Here is a 19,267-nt window from a genome sequence, read left to right as displayed (position 1 = left end):
TATTGTAGTTTTGACTCTAGTTTTATTTAACCTATTTGAGTAAAGTAGGTTTGGTCTGAGAATCTTCAATTAAAAGATGTGGTTGTTATTTGTTACTACCTTGGTTATTAGTGTTCATTAATTGACACTGAGATAATTTGGTGCAGTGCTAATTGATGGTAATACATTTTAATGTGTGTACATTACTTTAGAACAGGGAAGTAGTTTGCATAAATGCTATGTTCCTATAGAACATTAATTATGTTTCTATAATTATAACAAAAAGAGGATTATGTTTTTCATATTTAAATTGTGTAAACTATAATAATGAAAGTAATAGATTTGTCATTTAGGAAATCGCCTACGCACTTAATATAAAATATCAAGGAAGTGGACAACTGGTTAAGGAAGTCTAAAACAATCAAGTGGTCTCTAATTCAAATGTTTTGAATTTCAAAAGTTATATTTGAATTTTATAGTATTATGAACAATAGTTAGTGTTTATTATCCATAAACTAATATTACTATAGGAAAAAATATTAAAAAGATTGACCTTTCTGCTATATCGTTATTCTCATTTATTATTTTGAGAATTTCTTTTGCATTGTATTACTTCCAGATCTTAAATGAACAAATCACAACAATGAAATTACAACAAAACATACCAATGAAATAACAAAACAAAATCAGTAGAAAAACTTTAGTAAAACATTCCCAATTATCATGTGAAGCTTACTTCAATATTCAACAGACATTAGTTTTCAATATAATATTATTTCTGAAATGGTTTAGCTGTGTAGATAACCAGATAGATAATATCACACAGAAATAAGTACAGCTGTTATTTGGATTGTTCCTAACAGCTAATGTACCCATTCGGTGTGCAAACATCTCATTATTATTTTTCAACGACTGGTGTACATGTGTGAATTGCTCAATACTACATATAATGTTATACTGTACTTCTATAATTTTGCCAATAATGCAACAAAGTCTGTTAACTATGTTGGGTTGGTATAATGTGTGCCTTTGTTATAACCTTAACTTGCTTTTAAAAAAATAACTTGTTTTTTTTCGTTCTTCATAGATGGTACCACGGTAAACTATCTAGATGCGATGCAGAAAAGAAATTAAAGTCATGTCGTGAGGGAAGCTATTTAGTACGCCAGAGTGAAAGCAGTGCAAAGGATTTCTCATTGTCACTAAAGTGAGTTTATGTTTATGCTCAATCAAGTGGCTGAGCGGTTGTTTGAGAGAATTGCACAACCCATAGCCATAATCTCTTTGACCATATTTCTATATTATTTAATATTCTATGCTATATGTTTATCACTATCAATCTTCAGTTCAGGAATTATTTGTCCTGATTTACACACAATTAAAATGAAAAGAAACAAAGAATTACAAATAAGAACTTTGCCAATGTAGTAAATTCATTGAAATTAATAGTACAGATACAATATTCTTGATGCCAACTCTCGTTAAATAATATGTTTTGTATCCCATGCGTTTCATTACCTTTGTTATGTCTCAGCACATGTTGGTTGCAATCCAAGAGATATGCTGGCAGCTGAGTCATGTACACTGGTAAATTGCCAATGCACTATGAATCCATCCCTGACTGCTGCTATGAAAAATATTGAAATAAATTTGCCAGGCCTAATATTACTGAACCAACATCATGAGAAATTCAAATAAGTTTATAAGGTATCAAATCTAAGTACAAAGTCAAATATATTGTTGTACTTAATCGATTCAATCAACAAAATATGTTTTAATTGCTAGGCCTTCCTACCACTACTAGACAAGTGTTTTGTATTTTTTTACGCCATTTTAATACCAGTCTTGTAGCCAATTTATACTGGTCAATCTTGCTGGCAAAACCTGCTGGAATTTATCCCTTTATCTCTTTAATTCTTTCCTGTTGTACCTTTCCAATACTCAGGAATCATACTATAACCAATTTCAACTTAAAGATTATTTGTTTGACATTTATAGCCTTAGTGACATGCTTTACATGATATTCATTTTTAAGCTATGATAAATGACAATAATTGAAAATTAAAGTTGAATAAACAGGAAGAAGTTTGATTCTGTAGTAACAGTCCTTCAAAATTAAATTGATCGATTTAAAATTTACTATGAATATTTGCAAATATATTAGAATCTTAAAAATGATTTTGCTTTCCATTTGTAATATTACCAATAAGAAGTACAAATGCGAAATAAATTGTTTATTGTGGCTTTTTGGGGATTTTGACGCCCACACTAGATTTAAAAAAAAATAATAACATGCTACAAAATGTATACATATCAAAATTGTTCGCCTTTTATAATAAATGCTCACATTACCATGAACAGTAAGACACAATCCCATGAATGTCATAAAGGAATGTACAGATTTTGCTTCATATTAGTTATTTTACAATTCTATCAATCACTACTTGTGATATTGTACAGTAATTTCAACAAAACATTAAGCATGGCTTTGTTTATAAGCCATTTTGACATAAATCCAATCTCGTTTTACATGTAGAGCAAGTAATTACAAAATGTCCTTGTATATAATAGTAGATTCTTGGAAAAACAACAAAATTATGTATCATGATAGACAAATAGTCTTTGATTTTTTGTTTAATTTAATGTGATATATAAATCCTTTGTACACACTTATTCAAGGGACACTCCTATCAGGAGAAATCCCTGTTATGAAGACACACCATTAAAAAGAACATGGCATCTCATATACATATACAACCCATGATCAGGAGACGGTTTGTTGGGTCTCAAAGATGTCCCCTTAAAAGGGGTACTATTTTAATTTGTATTGATAATGACTTTATAAAAAGTTGAATTTTTTAAAAAAAATTTAAATATGTCCTTTTTGTTTATTGCAGGAGTGCCAAAGGTTATATGCATATGAAGATAGTGCTTCACCAAGAAGGATATATATTGGGAGAATTTAGCAAACCATTTAAATCAATTCCAAGTGTTATCAGTTATTATTCCTTACATAAACTAAATATCAAAGGTGCAGAGCACATGATGCTACTGTATTCTGTTCATGACAACCTGCTCTGAAGTGCTATTGATAAAGATGCCGCCTCCTTAATACTGTAGTCATCGACAGTTAGTATCAAATACAAGAAACATACTCCTTGATGTCTGATGACAACTAAGGCAGCATCAGGAATAGGTGCCTTCCTTCTGAGACTTTTACAGCCGTGACAGGTGCTTCTGACCTCATGTCCTGAAATAGCTTAAGCTTCTTTAGCAAGTTTATGATGTCCACTGCTATTTCTAGAGATTTCTTAGAAATTTAGCATCAAAGACTTTGATGGGAGCCTTGTTTTCAATCAAAATGTGATTTTTGCAGAGGGCTATTTTTAAAGGAAATATGTACAATCAAGAGACACCTATTGACCGAGTCAGGATTTAAGCTTCTTTAGTCAGACAGACCAGTTAAACTTGCAGTTTTTTTTTGACAGTGTTGTCAATTGAAGATACCATAGCAACAAAAAACTTGGGTGGTGTTTATTATGATAATGCATTGTAATTTCTAGACGATGTTGCTATAGACCAATCCCTTTATTGTACAAGGTTTTAGTAACTCCATTTCAAATCAAATCTATTATGTTTTGTATATTAATATCCACTCAGTAAGCAGTACAGAAACGTGTGTAGATATATAAAAATTGTGTAGCCCTTTATTTCACAGCCAGACATCTATTGTATGAATAAATGACTACATTTATAGAAATTAAAGTTTCAGATTAGATTAATCATAATAAATAACAAATATCTCCTGAATAATGTGATTACCTGTGTAATTACTCAATGAAACCATTGAATGTCTGGTCATGTATAAGAATGAAAGTATTAAGAGCATAGCTTATTACAAATTGAATTTTCTGTGCTTCCTTAATTAGGTCACATCGTGTAAATAATGACAAATATATGGGCCTAAAATATTGGATGTATTATTTGTAGCGTCTTGAATTAAAAAGTTAACTTAAATAATTAAATTATTTGGCATTTTTGACTTTCATGATTTTATGTGACTTTTAGATATCCTTTGAATCATTGAGTCTGTAAATTACTGGAGTAAATAAATAAATGTTTATTTACAATCTAAATAGTTTATCCATAATAAGAAAAACCAAAAATATATTGCATGTATTACTTTTTGTTTGAATTTAAATGTTAAATATAATATGGTCGCAAAATAATTATTCTTTCATCATTTTCGTTGAGGGCAGTGCTTTGGTATGTTTGTTTTTGCCAATAGAGGGCAGCAGTTATAATTTTTCCATATTATGTACTGTATTCAATACTGTAAATATTAAGATTGGATAAAGACAAAACATGCTATTGGATCATCTGTTTTGATGTATGAATAAGTTCCAAATCTATTTTTAATATTTAAGTTTTGTAATTTTTAAGTGTATGAAATTTAAATTGTAAGTATTCATGCTATTTTAAAGAGACTGGCCAGGGATAATATAATACCAAATACATTGCACCAGTTTATATACTAATTTGACGCATGTTGTGTCAAATACAGAGCAACGAATAAATCAAGCATTAAAAAAAATGTATAATTACATTATTTGTTGTTTATACTCAATTTGACGGTAGCATGGATATGGGAATCGACTCTTTATAAATGTAGAGGTTGCTTATGTATAACACAAAGTGTCACATGATCTGAACTATGGAATGCTTGTACTGATTTTTGTTGGTTTAATACCCATAAATAAGTGGTGTAATGCATTTTCAATTTTACAGATTTTTTATGTGTTGCAATGCTTGTTGGAATGTGTTGCTTATTTATTTTAATTTTCACAACTCAATACAAAATGTATTAATATTCACTTAATATTTCTAAAAGTAACCCAATACAAAATGTGTCAGTGTAGTACTATATATTTTTAAGTTTGTTGTTTTCTTTCCTTTTCTTTTGTAAATTTAAGAACATGTTCCACTGAACCAAAACTAAAGGTTAGACAAAAATCTGATGTCACTTTTGTAGATGTCTAATATTGGAAGAGTTGATTAGTTTCTTTTTCTTGATTAGTACATTCAATTCTCTCAGTGGTGTACGCCCTGGCCGCGTATCTGAGTTTTCCAGAAATGGTATTATTCAAAATGTGTTTTGAATGGTAATAAATAATTGCATCTTTTGGTAGTTACTGATTTTCAGAGAGTCCAGTATTGAGACAGTCAACTGTACTCTTAAAGTAGGAAATAACTTTTTAGTACAGTTTATTTTATTTTCCATTAGTTCTAAGTCATTCCAAATTGTGCTTTTTCATTATGGCAATTTGTATTTACTATTTTTATTTATGTTATTGGTGCTTCTGTTCTTTTATCATCTGGGTGCTTCATTCATGAGTAGTTACTACTTTTAATATTATTTTTCTTTAATAATACTTGTAATAAGTATTTGTGGTATAATAACAAAAACAACTGTTTCTAACTGATTGTTATAACTGGACGAAAATTATGTTTATATCATGTAATATAACAGAAATGAAAAAGCATATTTATGATTTAAAAAAAATATACAATTACATTACAGTCCTTGTATATTTGCTGCAAATTACTCAAACCTTTCGCTTTTGTTTAATACTGTCTGAGTTAATTATTAATTTTATTTTGATAGAATTGTAATTATTATTATTTCTTGACTTTGTGGGGAAATAAACAATATCTTTGTTTTCATATGAATTTCATAGGATTTAACCTAAGAGCGCATCGGTCATGTATAATTAATCCATTTGTTTAAAGCTTGTATGAACAAAATATAGTATTGTAATGTTACTTTCAAAGTTATTTGTGTTTTTGTTCAATTTTACAAAATATTATACAGTATATCATTATAAAGTGTAAAAGAAATTTCTTTGTAATTTAATAAAATAGATAATAGTTTAGAAAATATGTTTTATGCTTAAAATGCTTAAGCTAAAGAATTCTTTTATTACATGTGTAATTTTGTTTTATAGATTTTTTCTTTTGTTACTATCTGTGCAATTTATTTGTTCTAATACTGTTTGTATAGTTGTACTAAAATTGTTCTATATTAATAAACTTCATTTAATTGCTCTATTTTGATTGAGGTGTTTTTTAAATATTTCAGCTGACTCCAGGAGGCACAAGAGTGACCTATTCATTTCAAGTAATAATCATTTAGTAGAATACATATTTATTTAAAGATTAACATTGATAAGTAACTTCTATGATCTTGACATTTTCATTCTGAAATGCTGTTTTGTTAAATATAAACTATGGTTGTATGTATGTAATATACTAAAGTTAGTTACATTCACACAGAGCCTAGATCAAGGGCTGGATAAATAAAATGGGTATAGTGTTTAAGGATACCTCTTTCACATTGCCCAGCAGAACTCTATTTACACACACCAGACAATGTGGAAGGGGTATTTGGGCTCAGTGTAAATAGGTCTGGTTTAGATTTTATTTAAATTATTACATAACAAATGTATGTATACAAATTAAAATAATTGAGTAAAAATGTTTCTTCCTGACTAGCCTCATTAAAGGTTGGCCCATGTTATATAGTCAATCTGAATATTGCACAATAATGCGTTATAATGTTGGCAATGATTGTATGTACATTTTAAGGTGTCTTCTTAAACCAAAATAAAAAAATACAAAAATACAATCATGAATAAATGCATTTGTACAGAATTTAATATTCTGTTGTGTTCATTATGAGTTCAACTTTGTTATAGAATATTTTAGTTGATTGTGATTTATATATAAATGACAGACAATTATTTGATTTTTAACTTTATTAAAAGAATGATTCTTGTTTTTATAAAATGATTTATTTTAAAAATAATCAATCATATTATAATTTTTATGATTAAATTACTATTGCCCCATTGCATAATAATTATTAAATACTACAATTACTAGTAAAACTTTACATATGAAATTAAAATTATTACAATAAATAAATGTTATAAAACATATATTTATTGTTTCTCAGGAACGTGTCTGTGTCCTGCAATCAGAAAATTACATATGAACTATTTATATCTATTGATTAAAAATACCATATTTATACATCAAAATTTTACTTATTGGATTAATGACATTTAATTTGTTTTTGGTTTATTTGACTGCTTGACAAAGAAGGCTGGTTTGGTGAGACATCGCCATGCCAACAGTTGTGGGAAGACAAGTAGAGCGAGATTGATAACCCAGAATGTAGGCCTTGTGTTGATAGGAACCCGCAAGATGTATGGTGTCCTAGAATGAAGGGACGATCCGATGTGAGAAAATTGACCCTGAAAAATATTTTTTATTGTTAAATTATCTGTTTGAATATTGCGATAATAAGTGAATTTTCAATAAATCTCAATGCAAAATGAATTTCTCTCTAACAATTCATTCAAAAGTTGCAATACACAGTTTATTTCGAATACTGTACCTCATTTATCATCCATGGTTTATTTTTTATTTTAATAATGATGGATGGTTGTAAAAGGATACATTTAAAAATAGAAATCAATTTGAAATACTGTAAAGCTAAAAATTTAATCTCAATTTATTTATTATTGTCTTTGCCCAATAAGCATCAAATTTGTTGATATTGTCTGCTAACCAGCTAACCTGCATCGATAAGCATGAATCTGAATATATCAATTTACAGTCTGTATGGTGCCTAAAGCCAATATGCCTACCTGCATACCTCCTTCAACATGTATCAATCAATGTATAAATACCAGTCATGATAACCATAAAACCATGAGTATATACCCATTAATGTGCTTACCTTAAACTGAATGATTGTGTTAAATCCAGAGAGTCCAGACTGAAAAGTGATTCCAACGGGAGGGGTAACCAACAAGATAACGGCCGTAAATGTGTTCAAAAACATTATTTAATATATTTTTATATAAATATTCTTGTCAAAGCACAGTGAAGTTTTTATAAAATAAATATATTGTTAATCGCAATGGAATGAATAATTTCTTGGTAATCTAGCATTTTTTGTATACGAGGATCATATAGAATGCGTTCGCGTTATACGCTTAACACGCTGCGTTGCGTATCGTTCTAACACAGACAGGCTTAACACACATAGTAGTGTGTATTGCGTAGACCATATCTGATTGCAACCACCATCTTGTTGGTTCTCTCTCCATGGAGAATCACTTTTTGAACTGCGATAACATTGTAGTTTGCCATCCAGCCTTCGGCTATATAATATCATTAGTTAAATCTCACCTGAATTGCTGCACCAGCATGTATTAATGCCCAATCTGACATCCACTCACAGCCTGGATAAAGGAGGCCATATATTGCACATAATCTATATGGCGTAAAGTAAAACCAGTACACAAGCATCTGTTGAAGACAATAAATAATAAACCGAGAAGTTTTCCAACCTTATAGAGTTCTAGTGGAGTCTGTTAGGGATATTTTGGTTCACTTTTTTCCAAAAGCACCAAATTTGGTATACAGGTTGCCCACCCTATACAAATTCAATTTTTGATGGGCGCCAAGCAAAATGACCCCTTGGGTCACCTAATTTGCATAATTTAAAATGGCGGACATTTTCGCTTAAACAGTCTATATCTCTAAAAATATTGGTCATAGGGAGTTGATTTTTAGCCCAAAATGTTCAGAACATAAACATTCCTATTTACTCTAATGAAGTATTTTTGAAAAAAATGACCGGAAGTACCAGTTTTAACCTTTGACCCATATTTTAAGGAATTGCCATATCTCAGTAAATAGTTGTCACAGACAGTTTATTTAAGTGTCAAATTGTTCAGAATATATATGTTACTATTTAGTTTAATGAAACATTTTATCCAAAAATGACCGGAAGTACTCAGTTTTGCCTTTGACCGTTACGATGTAATTACCAACCTTGTTACGGTTAATATATTTTGATATCCATAAAACTACTTGTCATAGAGAGTTAATGTTGGTGTCAAAATGTTCAGAACATAAACATTTCTATTTACTATAATAAAGTTTTTTCTCAAATAATGACCAGAAATACCATATTTGACCTTTGACCTGTTTTTTCAGGCAAATTGCTATATCTCATTATTGGGTTGGCGTGGAAAGTTCATTTTGGTGTCAGATTGTTCAGAATATATATGTTACTATTATGTTTAATAGAAGATTTTTCCAAAAAATGTCAGGAAGTACAGTTGACCTGTTACATACATAAAATTATAAATTTGTTCAAGTTAACTGTATATTTATATTATTTTGCAATCCACTTTTGAGCACTTGTCGAAGATGGCTACTTGCATGTGCAATTGAACGAAGTATACTGAATGAAGTTGAATAGATTGTCCTATTTGTAGTGAGTCTAGAGTAACGCAAATGAGAGAAAATTGTATAGACAAAAAATACCCAATCTCATTCTCATCTAATCGAGTACTTAAATGAAGTCTTCTACACATTTAGCAATAATGTTTACTGATGAAATCTATTCAAGTTTTGTTTTGGAAAGTTAGTGTTTCCATCACTTGTGTTTGTTTGGTTGTTACATTCAGGGTAATTGTCCTATATTGCATTGCTTCGCTGAGTATCTTTCTTTAAAGGGCCTTCAAACTGGGGTATAACCTACTAATTAAAAGGATGGACATTTTCGGGATGCACAATATAAAAACTAGACTACTGTTGCCATATCACGAACCACAACTGAAATATATATTTTTTTCCACCAGACCTAAAGTAATCCTTGGTCCGCCAAACTTGGCAGAATTCTCGAATTTTAATTTTTTTAAATTTGGCCATCATCTGGACACGATTTGGGTATTACAGTTTTGTTACTTATGACATTACGCCTTAGTATCATCTTTTTCATTAAGCCTTTTTACTTGATTTTTGGTTGATTAGTAAATGTTAAATTGTTGTTATATTGGAATTGGTAACAACTCGTGGCTTGTGTAACATAATGTATTGATGAGCTGTTTTAACCTCATTAACAGATTTACTTTTATTACTTTCATTTCTTTTTTTTACATTTTCAAAGTATTGAATGATGTGTCCTTTCTCATATCGAGTATTTGGAAAATAATGGCTTATTCAAACTTCTTTAGCAATCCTTGAACAGTCTGGTTGGTTCAGTCACCATAAGCACATGTATGGTAATTGTAATATTTTCAGTGTTCTCGTAAAGACGAAATGCCCCATCATGTTCTGAGCTTGAGTATGATATTGTTTCTTAGAAATGAGGCTAAACCTTTTTGTTGATTTTTGCACAACATTTCCATTCATAAAATTTGCATTGTTCACATAGTCAAGGACATGCAATACAGAGTTCATTTTAAGTTTGAAAAAAGGGCAATATATGAAAAAGAGGATACTAGAGCGTAACATGTCATTAGTAACAAAACTGTTCCTATTCATCCAATCTCTTCTAGATGATTACTGTATATGGTCGGTTTCTTTTTTTTTTTTTATTTGAAAATCGTTGAGAACCACCAAGCTGGACGGTCCTTGGATGACTTAGGTCTGGAGGACAGAAATCTTCGGTGTCTTTTCCCCATTCAGTGGTTGTTCGTGTTATGGCAACAAAGAGAAATGTAGCAACATGAAATTGTTATGCAACAGCAAGCACAAGTGACGGAAACACTAACTTTCCAAAACAAAACTTTTTCTGGATTTCATCAGTAGGCCTACACATTATTGCTAAATATGTGGAAGACTTCATTTAAGTACTCGATTAGATGAGATTGGGTATTTTTTGTATATACAATTTTCTCATTTCTCATTTACATTACTCTAGACTCACTACAAATAGGACAATCTATTCAATTTTGTTCAGTATACTTTGTTCAATTGCACATGCAAGCAGCCATCTTCGACAAGTGCTCAAAAGTGGGTTGCAAAATAATATCATAAATATACAGTTAACTATACAATTAACTGAACAAATTTATAAATTTTATGTATTTAACAAGTCAATAACTATACTTCCTGAAATTTTTTTGAAAAATCTTCTATTAAGCAGAATAGAAACATATATATTCTGAACAATTTGACACCAAAATGAACTTTCCACTCCAACCCAATAATGAGATATGGCAATTTGCCTGAAAAAACAGGTCAAAGGTCAAATATGGTATTTCTGGTCATTATTTGAGAAAAAACTTTATTATAGTAAATAGAAATGTTTATGTTCTGAACATTTTGACACCAAAATTAACTCTCTATGACAAGTAGTTTTATGGATATCAAAATGTATTAACCGTAACAAGGTTGGTAATTACACCGTAACGGTCAAAGGCAAAACTGAGTACTTCCGGTCATTTTTGGATAAAATGTTTCATTAAATTAAATAGTAACATATATATTCTGAACAATTTGACACTTAAATAAACTGTCTGTGACAACTATTTACTGAGATATGGCAATGCCTAAAAATATGGGTCAAAGGTTAAAACTGTTACTTCCGGTCATTTTTTTCAAAAATACTTCATTAGAGTAAATAGGAATGTTTATGTTCTGAACATTTTGGGCTAAAAATCAACTCCCTATGACCAATATTTTTAGAGATATAGACTGTTTAAGCGAAAATGTCCGCCATTTTAAATTATGCAAATTAGGTGACCCAAGGGGTCATTTTGCTTGGCGCCCATCAAAAATTGAATTTGTATAGGGTGGGCAACCTGTATACCAAATTTGGTGCTTTTGGAAGAAACTGAACCAAACACCCTTATTTCAGCCCTAACAGACTCCACTATTCTGCAGTATGACGTCACAACAATAGATGGCGCTGCGTGGTTGCTAGCGCAACCAAAAATGCGTTCAACGCTACTGTTGATACACACTATAGATCTGTGTTTCTATCAAATTATGTATCTTAGCTTGATTTTTTTAAACTTAAACTGTAGGTGAAGAATAAATAAATTAAAAACAAATATTTAGTGATCTTTTGAAATTTTAGTTTGTTTTTATTGAAAATTAATAAGTTTTAAAATGACTACTTCAATAAGCCTATTCCAAACCATAGGTGACCTTGGAGTCACTCAGGTAAGTTGAATACATTTTTTGGTTGGCTAGCAACCACGCAGTGCCACCTACCGTCCATGCAGCGCCACCTACCGTTGTGACGTCAACTCTATATACAATGTATTTTTTTAATCCTTTTTGTTCATATATATTACAGTATATTGTTTTTCTTTTCCAATTTGTATTAAATTCAGGTCTCTGGGCTGCAATAGTAATTTTACTACTAAAACAATATTTATATGTACAGTATGTTGAAATAAAGATATTGATTATTGATAACTGTTACACTTGCCTGCAGTTTAGGATAAATAACAGGATCCAAAAGATATGGTTCATAAAATTTTACATAAGTTTGAGCAAATGGGATTGGACTGTCCATTGCAGCCTGAAAAGAAAAACAAAAAAAAACAAATACATTACAACAAACTAAATTAATGTCTTTTATTCATGACACAGTAATTCATTTTGGGCTTTCCATACAAATTGTGTGGCATGTAACAATCACTGTTACAATTGTTCTGTAGAACGATGACCTACTGTACAGCTACCAACACTCATGGATTTCCCAAAGTGCAACACAAACAGGGAATTAGTGGCAAAGGAACACAATTTTATATAGTTCTGTATTATCATGTTAACATAAATGGGTACATTTAATAATATTTATAACATTGCTGAAAATTTAATAATATTGGTATTACAGTTATAACTTACCAACATTCTAAGTAAGGAGAAGGCACAAGATAACACTAAGTAAATCACCATCACTAGATCAAATGGCCTTTGAAATATGCTTTTATTCTGGCGTAACTTTAACTGAAAAAAGAAGAAATTAATTAAAAATTCTATAAAAATAAGAACATATATCCTGTAGATACATTACATCCTTTTTTTTATATAATAATTATAAAAATAGTTCATTCTTATATAGCGCATACAAGCAAGCTCTTAATGTGTTGTACATAAATGAAATAGACAAGAAGTGGAAGTGGTAATGGAATGACTCTGTCCTATCAATCCTACCTGTTCTTTTGGAATGTTAACAGGTTTTCTACTCTGAAGGAATCTATAAGCACCAAGAAGTGGAAATATGATGTAGGGCATGTTAAGCAAGTAGGAGGCTTTGAGATCGGCTCCGAACTTGCCAGCGATGTTACCAGGCAGGAAGACGACGATACTGTTCATTACAGAACCAACCCAGTACAAACCAATCTCACGGTAACCTTGGCTAAAGAGAAGAAAAATATACAAACTTATTATTGTTTGGAGGCATTATAATGAACTCATAGGATTGAAAAACTGTTGTTTGTTTTTAGGATAATTGAGGAATATTAAGTAAAGCGCCTTGAGCACTGTGAATACGTGTGCTTTATAAATCTTATTACAATTATATTATTATTATTAGAGACACTGCAAACCATAGCCATATAATCAGCCATAGAGATATTATAGTTCACTATAATATCTCTATGAAACAGCACAGGCTGAACCATAGTGATCTGGTGAATATGGACTGGAGGTCCAGTGTACACACTTGGCTTGTGCTCACTTTTAAAAAACTAAAAAAAAGTAGGGGTTACGCATCTTCGGTCTATACAAGCAAGACACACAGTTTATTTTTTAAATTTGACGACAATTTTAAATAAAACAATTAAATACTAATAACAAACCAAACTTACTTCCACACAATAGCTGTCACCATCATGAGATACATACAATAGTGGGCTGTGCCATCCCAATAGTTAATCATGGTTCCATAGGCTGTGTTCAAGTAAAGTTCACCCTGTAAAAAAATATAAATATTTGAACAGTTAACAATCAAAGTAAAATTATACCGCAAAAATTGATATAAGATTATAATTAATCTTATTCCTAATATATTGTGTAAACCAGAACCAAAGATGATGTTTAAAATAGTTGTTTTTATTTCACATACATTTATAGTTGCAAAAGTCAGAGTAAGTATCAGCTCTATGTGCTTTACAAACCAGTAAAATTAAAAACTATAATTATAAAATATTTTAATTTAGAACATGGGTCATGGAGGAATAACGTTTTATTCCTCCATGCTTAGAACAAACTAGAAGGGACAAAACTCTAAATAATAATAATCACGTAGCATTAAGTACTTTATTCAGTGCAAATCAGCTGCCATGGATCTGTAACATAATTATTGAGGCTCTGCTAGGGTGCATATTTGAACAGGACAAACAAAGCCTTATACATATTGACATGTGGAATTGCAGGCTAAATCTTATTTATTCTGGAGGGAGGCATTATTAGTGTTATTATCATCTACCCATCAAGAATATTCAGAAGATTCTAAATAGAATTACTGATTGTTTATTGTTCCATTTAATATTTAAAATCATTTTTAATTCATTGTAGTTTTTGCTATGAGTTTGTCTACATTGAAGTGAACATTGAATGAAGGTACTTTTAAAGTTACTAAACAACTACTGCTTTTTTTACTAACCTCTTTGAGATAAAATGCAACAAAATTATTAATAATGCCATCTAACTCCAATCCAATAACAAGATCAACAACGCTTGTAAATGCAAATAACGAGAAAACTGCAAAAAATCCAACAATATGTTAATAATTTAATAATTTTAATAAAATTTAAAAACAGACTTCCATAAATTCATATTATGTAGGACCTCAAAGTAAATATTTGATGTCATGAACAAAAAACCAAAAAATTTAAAAGAACAAGAAAACACTAATGTAATTTAAACTCGGCTAAATTCCAATTGAAACAAGTGTGAAAACGCCTAAATAATTACCAGTCTCTGCTGGACTTACCATAGAAAAATAAATCATTTGGCTTTCTGCTGCGCTTGCTTGTTGTGAGGCTGATTATAAGATAAGACAAAAATATGATAGCAGCCAGAATAAGGCATGCCCCGCCAAAAACTAAGCGATGATCGTTCATACTCGTCAGTAAATTCATGCTGTAGCATACAGGAACAGCCGTTATCGACAGAAAAAACACTCCTGTTGCTGTAGCCATAGTGTATCTCTTTCTTAATACAGTATACTGTACCCAGCACGGGAGATATGTGAAGAAAAGGTAATAACTAGGCCCAAAAGCCTAGCCTAGGCCTATTTATATACTGTTGTTACAGAAATCCAAAATTCTCCAGCACACTAGGCCTAGATATGGGTCGATGTTTTAAATTGTGCTGCACACACACACAAAAACAAACTGCACTTAGGGAACCAACAACAAAAAACCAGGGGCGACCTAAAATGGACATTCCCATTATTCCTACAGGTAAATAATAATTTCGAGTTGATAAATAGTATCTACCGTGAAATAATGTATTTGGTATTTTTAATCACAATAAATATATAAAGATGGTATACTTTATATTTATAATTTTTATATTATATTTTATAATTTTGTGCAAATTAAATCAGAAAATATACTTTATTTTTTTTAAAATGATACCAACGAAAATGGAATTGTCTATTTCTACAAGATTAGAAACTATGGAACGCTTTTCATGACTTTATGAGAACGGAGGCAAAGAGCACGCTTCTTCTTGGGCTATGTGAATGGACTTTATGAGAAAGTCAATGCATGATGAGCTAGCACGTAAACGGAAGAGGAAAAAAAAGAGCACGCTTAATTTTGGGCCATGTGTAAATGGCGCCACCGACCATACGTCCCATACGTAACCTTTGGACACCACGAAAAATCATAAACCACCACGTATATTACATATACCATTCTGGCTATTGAGAATTCTCAATGGTTTGTTTTTTTCTACCTTTCTGGTAAATGTTCTAATCCAAATTGTATTAATACTAAACAGTAGTGACATTTATGAACACTTGCATACATTCGCTTATTTTAGTTATTTACAGTTTAAGACAATTTTACTGATATTTAAATGAAAACAATACGATAAAAACTATTGTGTCTGTATTTCACAAGACTATGACTTCCGTATAACGTGCATTGTGGGTACTTCAATTTTTATAGAAAAGCCAGGGCATCCTAATTTAGTAGGCAGCATATGGGGGCGGGGCAGGCAACCAAACTTGCTCAGCAAATCAAAGCACAGTAAAGCAAAGGATAAACTCAATAACATCAATATACTATAAAGAATAGAATAAACTTAACAATATACAACAAATAACATTAATGTACGATCCAGTTTAACACTGTTCTCAACTATAGTCATTTTGGTATACTTGAACACAGTGATAACGAATAGGATAAACTTAATAATATACAACAAATAACATATAATGTACGATCCAGGTAAACACTGTTCTCAACTATAGTCATTTTGGTATACTTGAGCACAGTGATAAAGAATAGGATAAACTAACAATATACAACAAATAACATTAATGTACGATCCAGTTTAACACTGTTCTCAACTATAGTCATTTTGGTATACTTGAGCACAGTGATAAAGAATAGGATAAACTTAACAATATACAACAAATTGCATGTACGATCCAGTTTAACACTGTTCTCAACTATAGTCATTTTGGTATACTTGAGCACAGTGATAAAGAATAGGATAAACTTAACAATACAACATTGCATTATGTACGATCCAGTTTAACACTGTTCTCAACTATAGTCATTTTGGTATACTTGAGCACAGTGATAAAGAATAGGATAAACTTAACAATATACAACAAATAACATTAATGTACGATCCAGTTTAACACTGTTCTCAACTATAGTCATTTTGGTATACTTGAGCACAGTGATAAAGAACAGGATAAGCTTAACAATATACAACAAATAACATCAATGTACGATCCTGTTTACCACTGTTCTCAACTATAGTCATTTTGGTATACTTGAGCACAGTGATAAAGAATAGAATAAACTTTGAATAAACAGCAAATAACATTAATGTACGATGCCGTTTAATACTTACTGTTTTTAACTATAGTCATTTGAGTATAATTAAGCACAGATAACTTTAATACTATTAATTAAATGAAAAAAAAAACTAATTCTATATTAACGCATACTTATTTACATATACTTTCACTGCTGATTTCTATTAAAAGGCCATATACATTGCTGCAGTCGCGTGCTCAAATTTGAGTTAGTGTTTACCGACCGACCGACCAACCGACTGACCGACCGACATAGTGAGCTGTAGAGTCGCATTTGCACGCTACTAAAAAGTTCACAAAAACCGTAGGACGGGGACAGGGGAGTTTGTTCGAAACTCCAACCCCTCCCCTGGCTGCGTTGGGATTTTGCATGCCTTTACATACCAAGATTATTAGAAGAATACTATTTAGGATCACAATTCTTGTTTCCAGCTTTCATTGGCATTACAGGTTGGAAGTCTATCAATATACACTACCGATTAATACAATACTTGTTGAGGCCATATCCATCTATACATTTTAGTGTTATTCCACTTTAAAAAGTCGATTTATATCAATACTCATCAACATGTATACGATATAACGATAATATTTATTGCGTGTCCATGTCATATTCATCTACAAACTAGAGGGTACTCCGAGAGTACAAACCTCCGCCTACTGTAAAATTCCCCCTGAATATTTTTTTAAACATTTTTTTTATTAGTTCTAAGTGTAAATATGTTAACTGCACACTACAAAGATGTGGGTGACAGTGTGGTGTAATGGTTATGTATCCAGCCTCTCACAGTTGAGATCGCTGGTTCAAGTCTCACTGAGATTTTTTTTTAAAATTATTTTGTTTATTTCTTTTTTTAAAGTTTTTTGTGGACCTTGATCTTTGACCCTGACCCTTCAAAATTTAACCACAATTATATGATGTGTCATTGATCATTGTGGCTAAGTTTGGTGAGAATCGGATAAAAACTGTGGTCTCTAGGCAGTAAAATAATTTTTTGTTAGTTGTGACCTTGACCTATGACCTTTTCCTCTCAAATTCGAACTCGTCCGAGCTTTTGAGGCATAGATCATTGTTGTCAAATTTGGTGAGAATCGGATAAGAACTGTGGTCTCCAGGCTGTTCACAGACACACACACACACACACACCCATACAGGGGTGAAAATATAACCTCCTTGGAGGTAATAAAGTGTCTATTATTACGGTACTTTTAAAAGTATATTTATATCAATACCCATCAACGTATGTACGTGTGCATATTAATATACAAAAATATATACATGTCATATTATCTACAGTCATTAGTGTTATTTCACTTTTTTAATATTTGTAAATCCAAAGGCAAAATTAATACTGAAATAATAACAATGCTGTGGGTATCAGTGGCTGGATTTCAATGGTGATACAAAAAAGAAGCGAAAAGCTAAATCAAAACGATAAAGTAAAACAGCCAGAAAAGTTAGCAGAGCTTTCGGGCAACACTAGCCCTTCGTCAGTGCAAGTGAAGGTACTTGGACAAGATAGTGTTATTTCACTTTTAAAAGTCGATTTATATCAATTACTCATCAACATGACGTACGTGTCCACGTCATATTCATATACAAATATTAGTGTTATTTCATTTTTAAAAGTCGATTTATATCAATATACTCATCAATAAATGTACTTGTCCACGTCATATTCATCTAATAATATTAGTGTTATTTCACTTTTATAAAAGTCGATTTATATCAATATACTCATCAACATAATGTACGTGCAATTCACGTCATATTCATCTACAATCATTTATAGTGTTATTTCACTTTTAAAAGTCAATTTGTATCAATATACTCATCAACATTATGTACGTGTCCTCGTCATATTCATCTACAAATGTTAGTGTTATTTCACTTTTAAAAGTCAATTTGTATCAATTATACTCATCAACATATGTACGTGTCCTCGTCATAATCATCTACAAATATTATAGTGTTATTATGTTTTTCATATTATTACTGTGCTCAAGTATACCAAAATGACTATTGTTGAGAACAGTGTTAAACGGAATCGTACATTAATGTTATTTGTTGTATATTGTTAAGTTTATCCAATTCTTTATCAATGTGCTCAAGTATACCATATAGTTGAGAGCAGTGTTAAACTACATCGTACATTGATGTTATTTGTTGTATATTGTTAAGTATATTCTTTATTCTTATTAATTGAACTAAATTATTAAAAGAAACAATAGTAAGCATAACATTTCCCTACATTAGCATATGGTAGGACATTATAATGGTCGCAGGTGGCTCAACTTTATTTATTACTACAATGGGATGGACATGGTCCTGTAACGCGTTGAAACAGCCGCTAAAACAGGTCCGGCTAGGCTAAAACTTGTCCGGCCTTCAAAATCGCT

The 19,267-nt window shown here is 30.9% G+C and overlaps 2 protein-coding genes across 5 annotated transcripts in view; one reads left to right on the top strand and one right to left on the bottom strand.

Annotated features, from left to right (window-relative positions):
- Positions 1 to 7,380, top strand: part of LOC140063116 (SH2 domain-containing adapter protein F-like) — a 34,555-nt gene extending 27,175 nt beyond the window's left edge. For all 3 annotated transcript variants that reach the window (XM_072109554.1, XM_072109556.1, XM_072109555.1), the window contains exons 5-6: positions 1,067 to 1,186; positions 2,877 to 7,380. In XM_072109554.1, the coding sequence (XP_071965655.1) occupies positions 1,067 to 1,186; positions 2,877 to 3,060 (304 nt within the window). In that variant the 3' untranslated portion in view covers positions 3,061 to 7,380. The remainder of the gene's footprint in view (positions 1 to 1,066; positions 1,187 to 2,876) is intronic.
- On the bottom strand, positions 7,104 to 15,176 carry LOC140063117 (transmembrane 6 superfamily member 1-like). 2 transcript variants are annotated; one of them, XM_072109557.1, is made up of 8 exons: positions 14,798 to 15,176; positions 14,468 to 14,565; positions 13,671 to 13,774; positions 13,015 to 13,219; positions 12,706 to 12,807; positions 12,284 to 12,376; positions 8,239 to 8,358; positions 7,104 to 7,295 (listed from the first exon to the last, which is right to left on the bottom strand). In XM_072109557.1, the coding sequence occupies exons 1-8, from the start codon at positions 15,003 to 15,005 to the stop codon at positions 7,104 to 7,106; spliced, it is 1,122 nt and encodes a 373-aa protein (XP_071965658.1). In that variant the 5' UTR covers positions 15,006 to 15,176. The 2 variants fall into 2 exon arrangements, with proteins under 2 accessions (XP_071965658.1, XP_071965659.1); XM_072109558.1 differs by lacking the exon at positions 14,468 to 14,565 and having other exon boundaries at positions 14,798 to 14,963.
- Between the last annotated feature and the right edge of the window lie 4,091 nt (positions 15,177 to 19,267).

Source organism: Antedon mediterranea, chromosome 11 (assembly GCF_964355755.1).
Source record: "Antedon mediterranea chromosome 11, ecAntMedi1.1, whole genome shotgun sequence".
In the NCBI taxonomy this organism is placed as follows: Eukaryota; Metazoa; Echinodermata; class Crinoidea; order Comatulida; family Antedonidae; genus Antedon; species Antedon mediterranea.
This window is presented reverse-complemented; position numbering and strand designations above follow the sequence as displayed.

Bases quoted from the DNA above. Each gene is read 5' to 3' on its own strand.
- LOC140063117 (XM_072109557.1), bottom strand. From the start codon at position 15,005: ATGGCTACAGCAACAGGAGTGTTTTTTCTGTCGATAACGGCTGTTCCT. The intron at 14,566-14,797 runs GTAAGTCCAGCA...GATTTTTTGCAG, and splicing joins AAATGATTTATTTTTCTATG to TTTTCTCGTTATTTGCATTT. The intron at 13,220-13,670 runs GTAAGTTTGGTT...TCTTCTCTTTAG, and splicing joins GTGACAGCTATTGTGTGGAA to CCAAGGTTACCGTGAGATTG.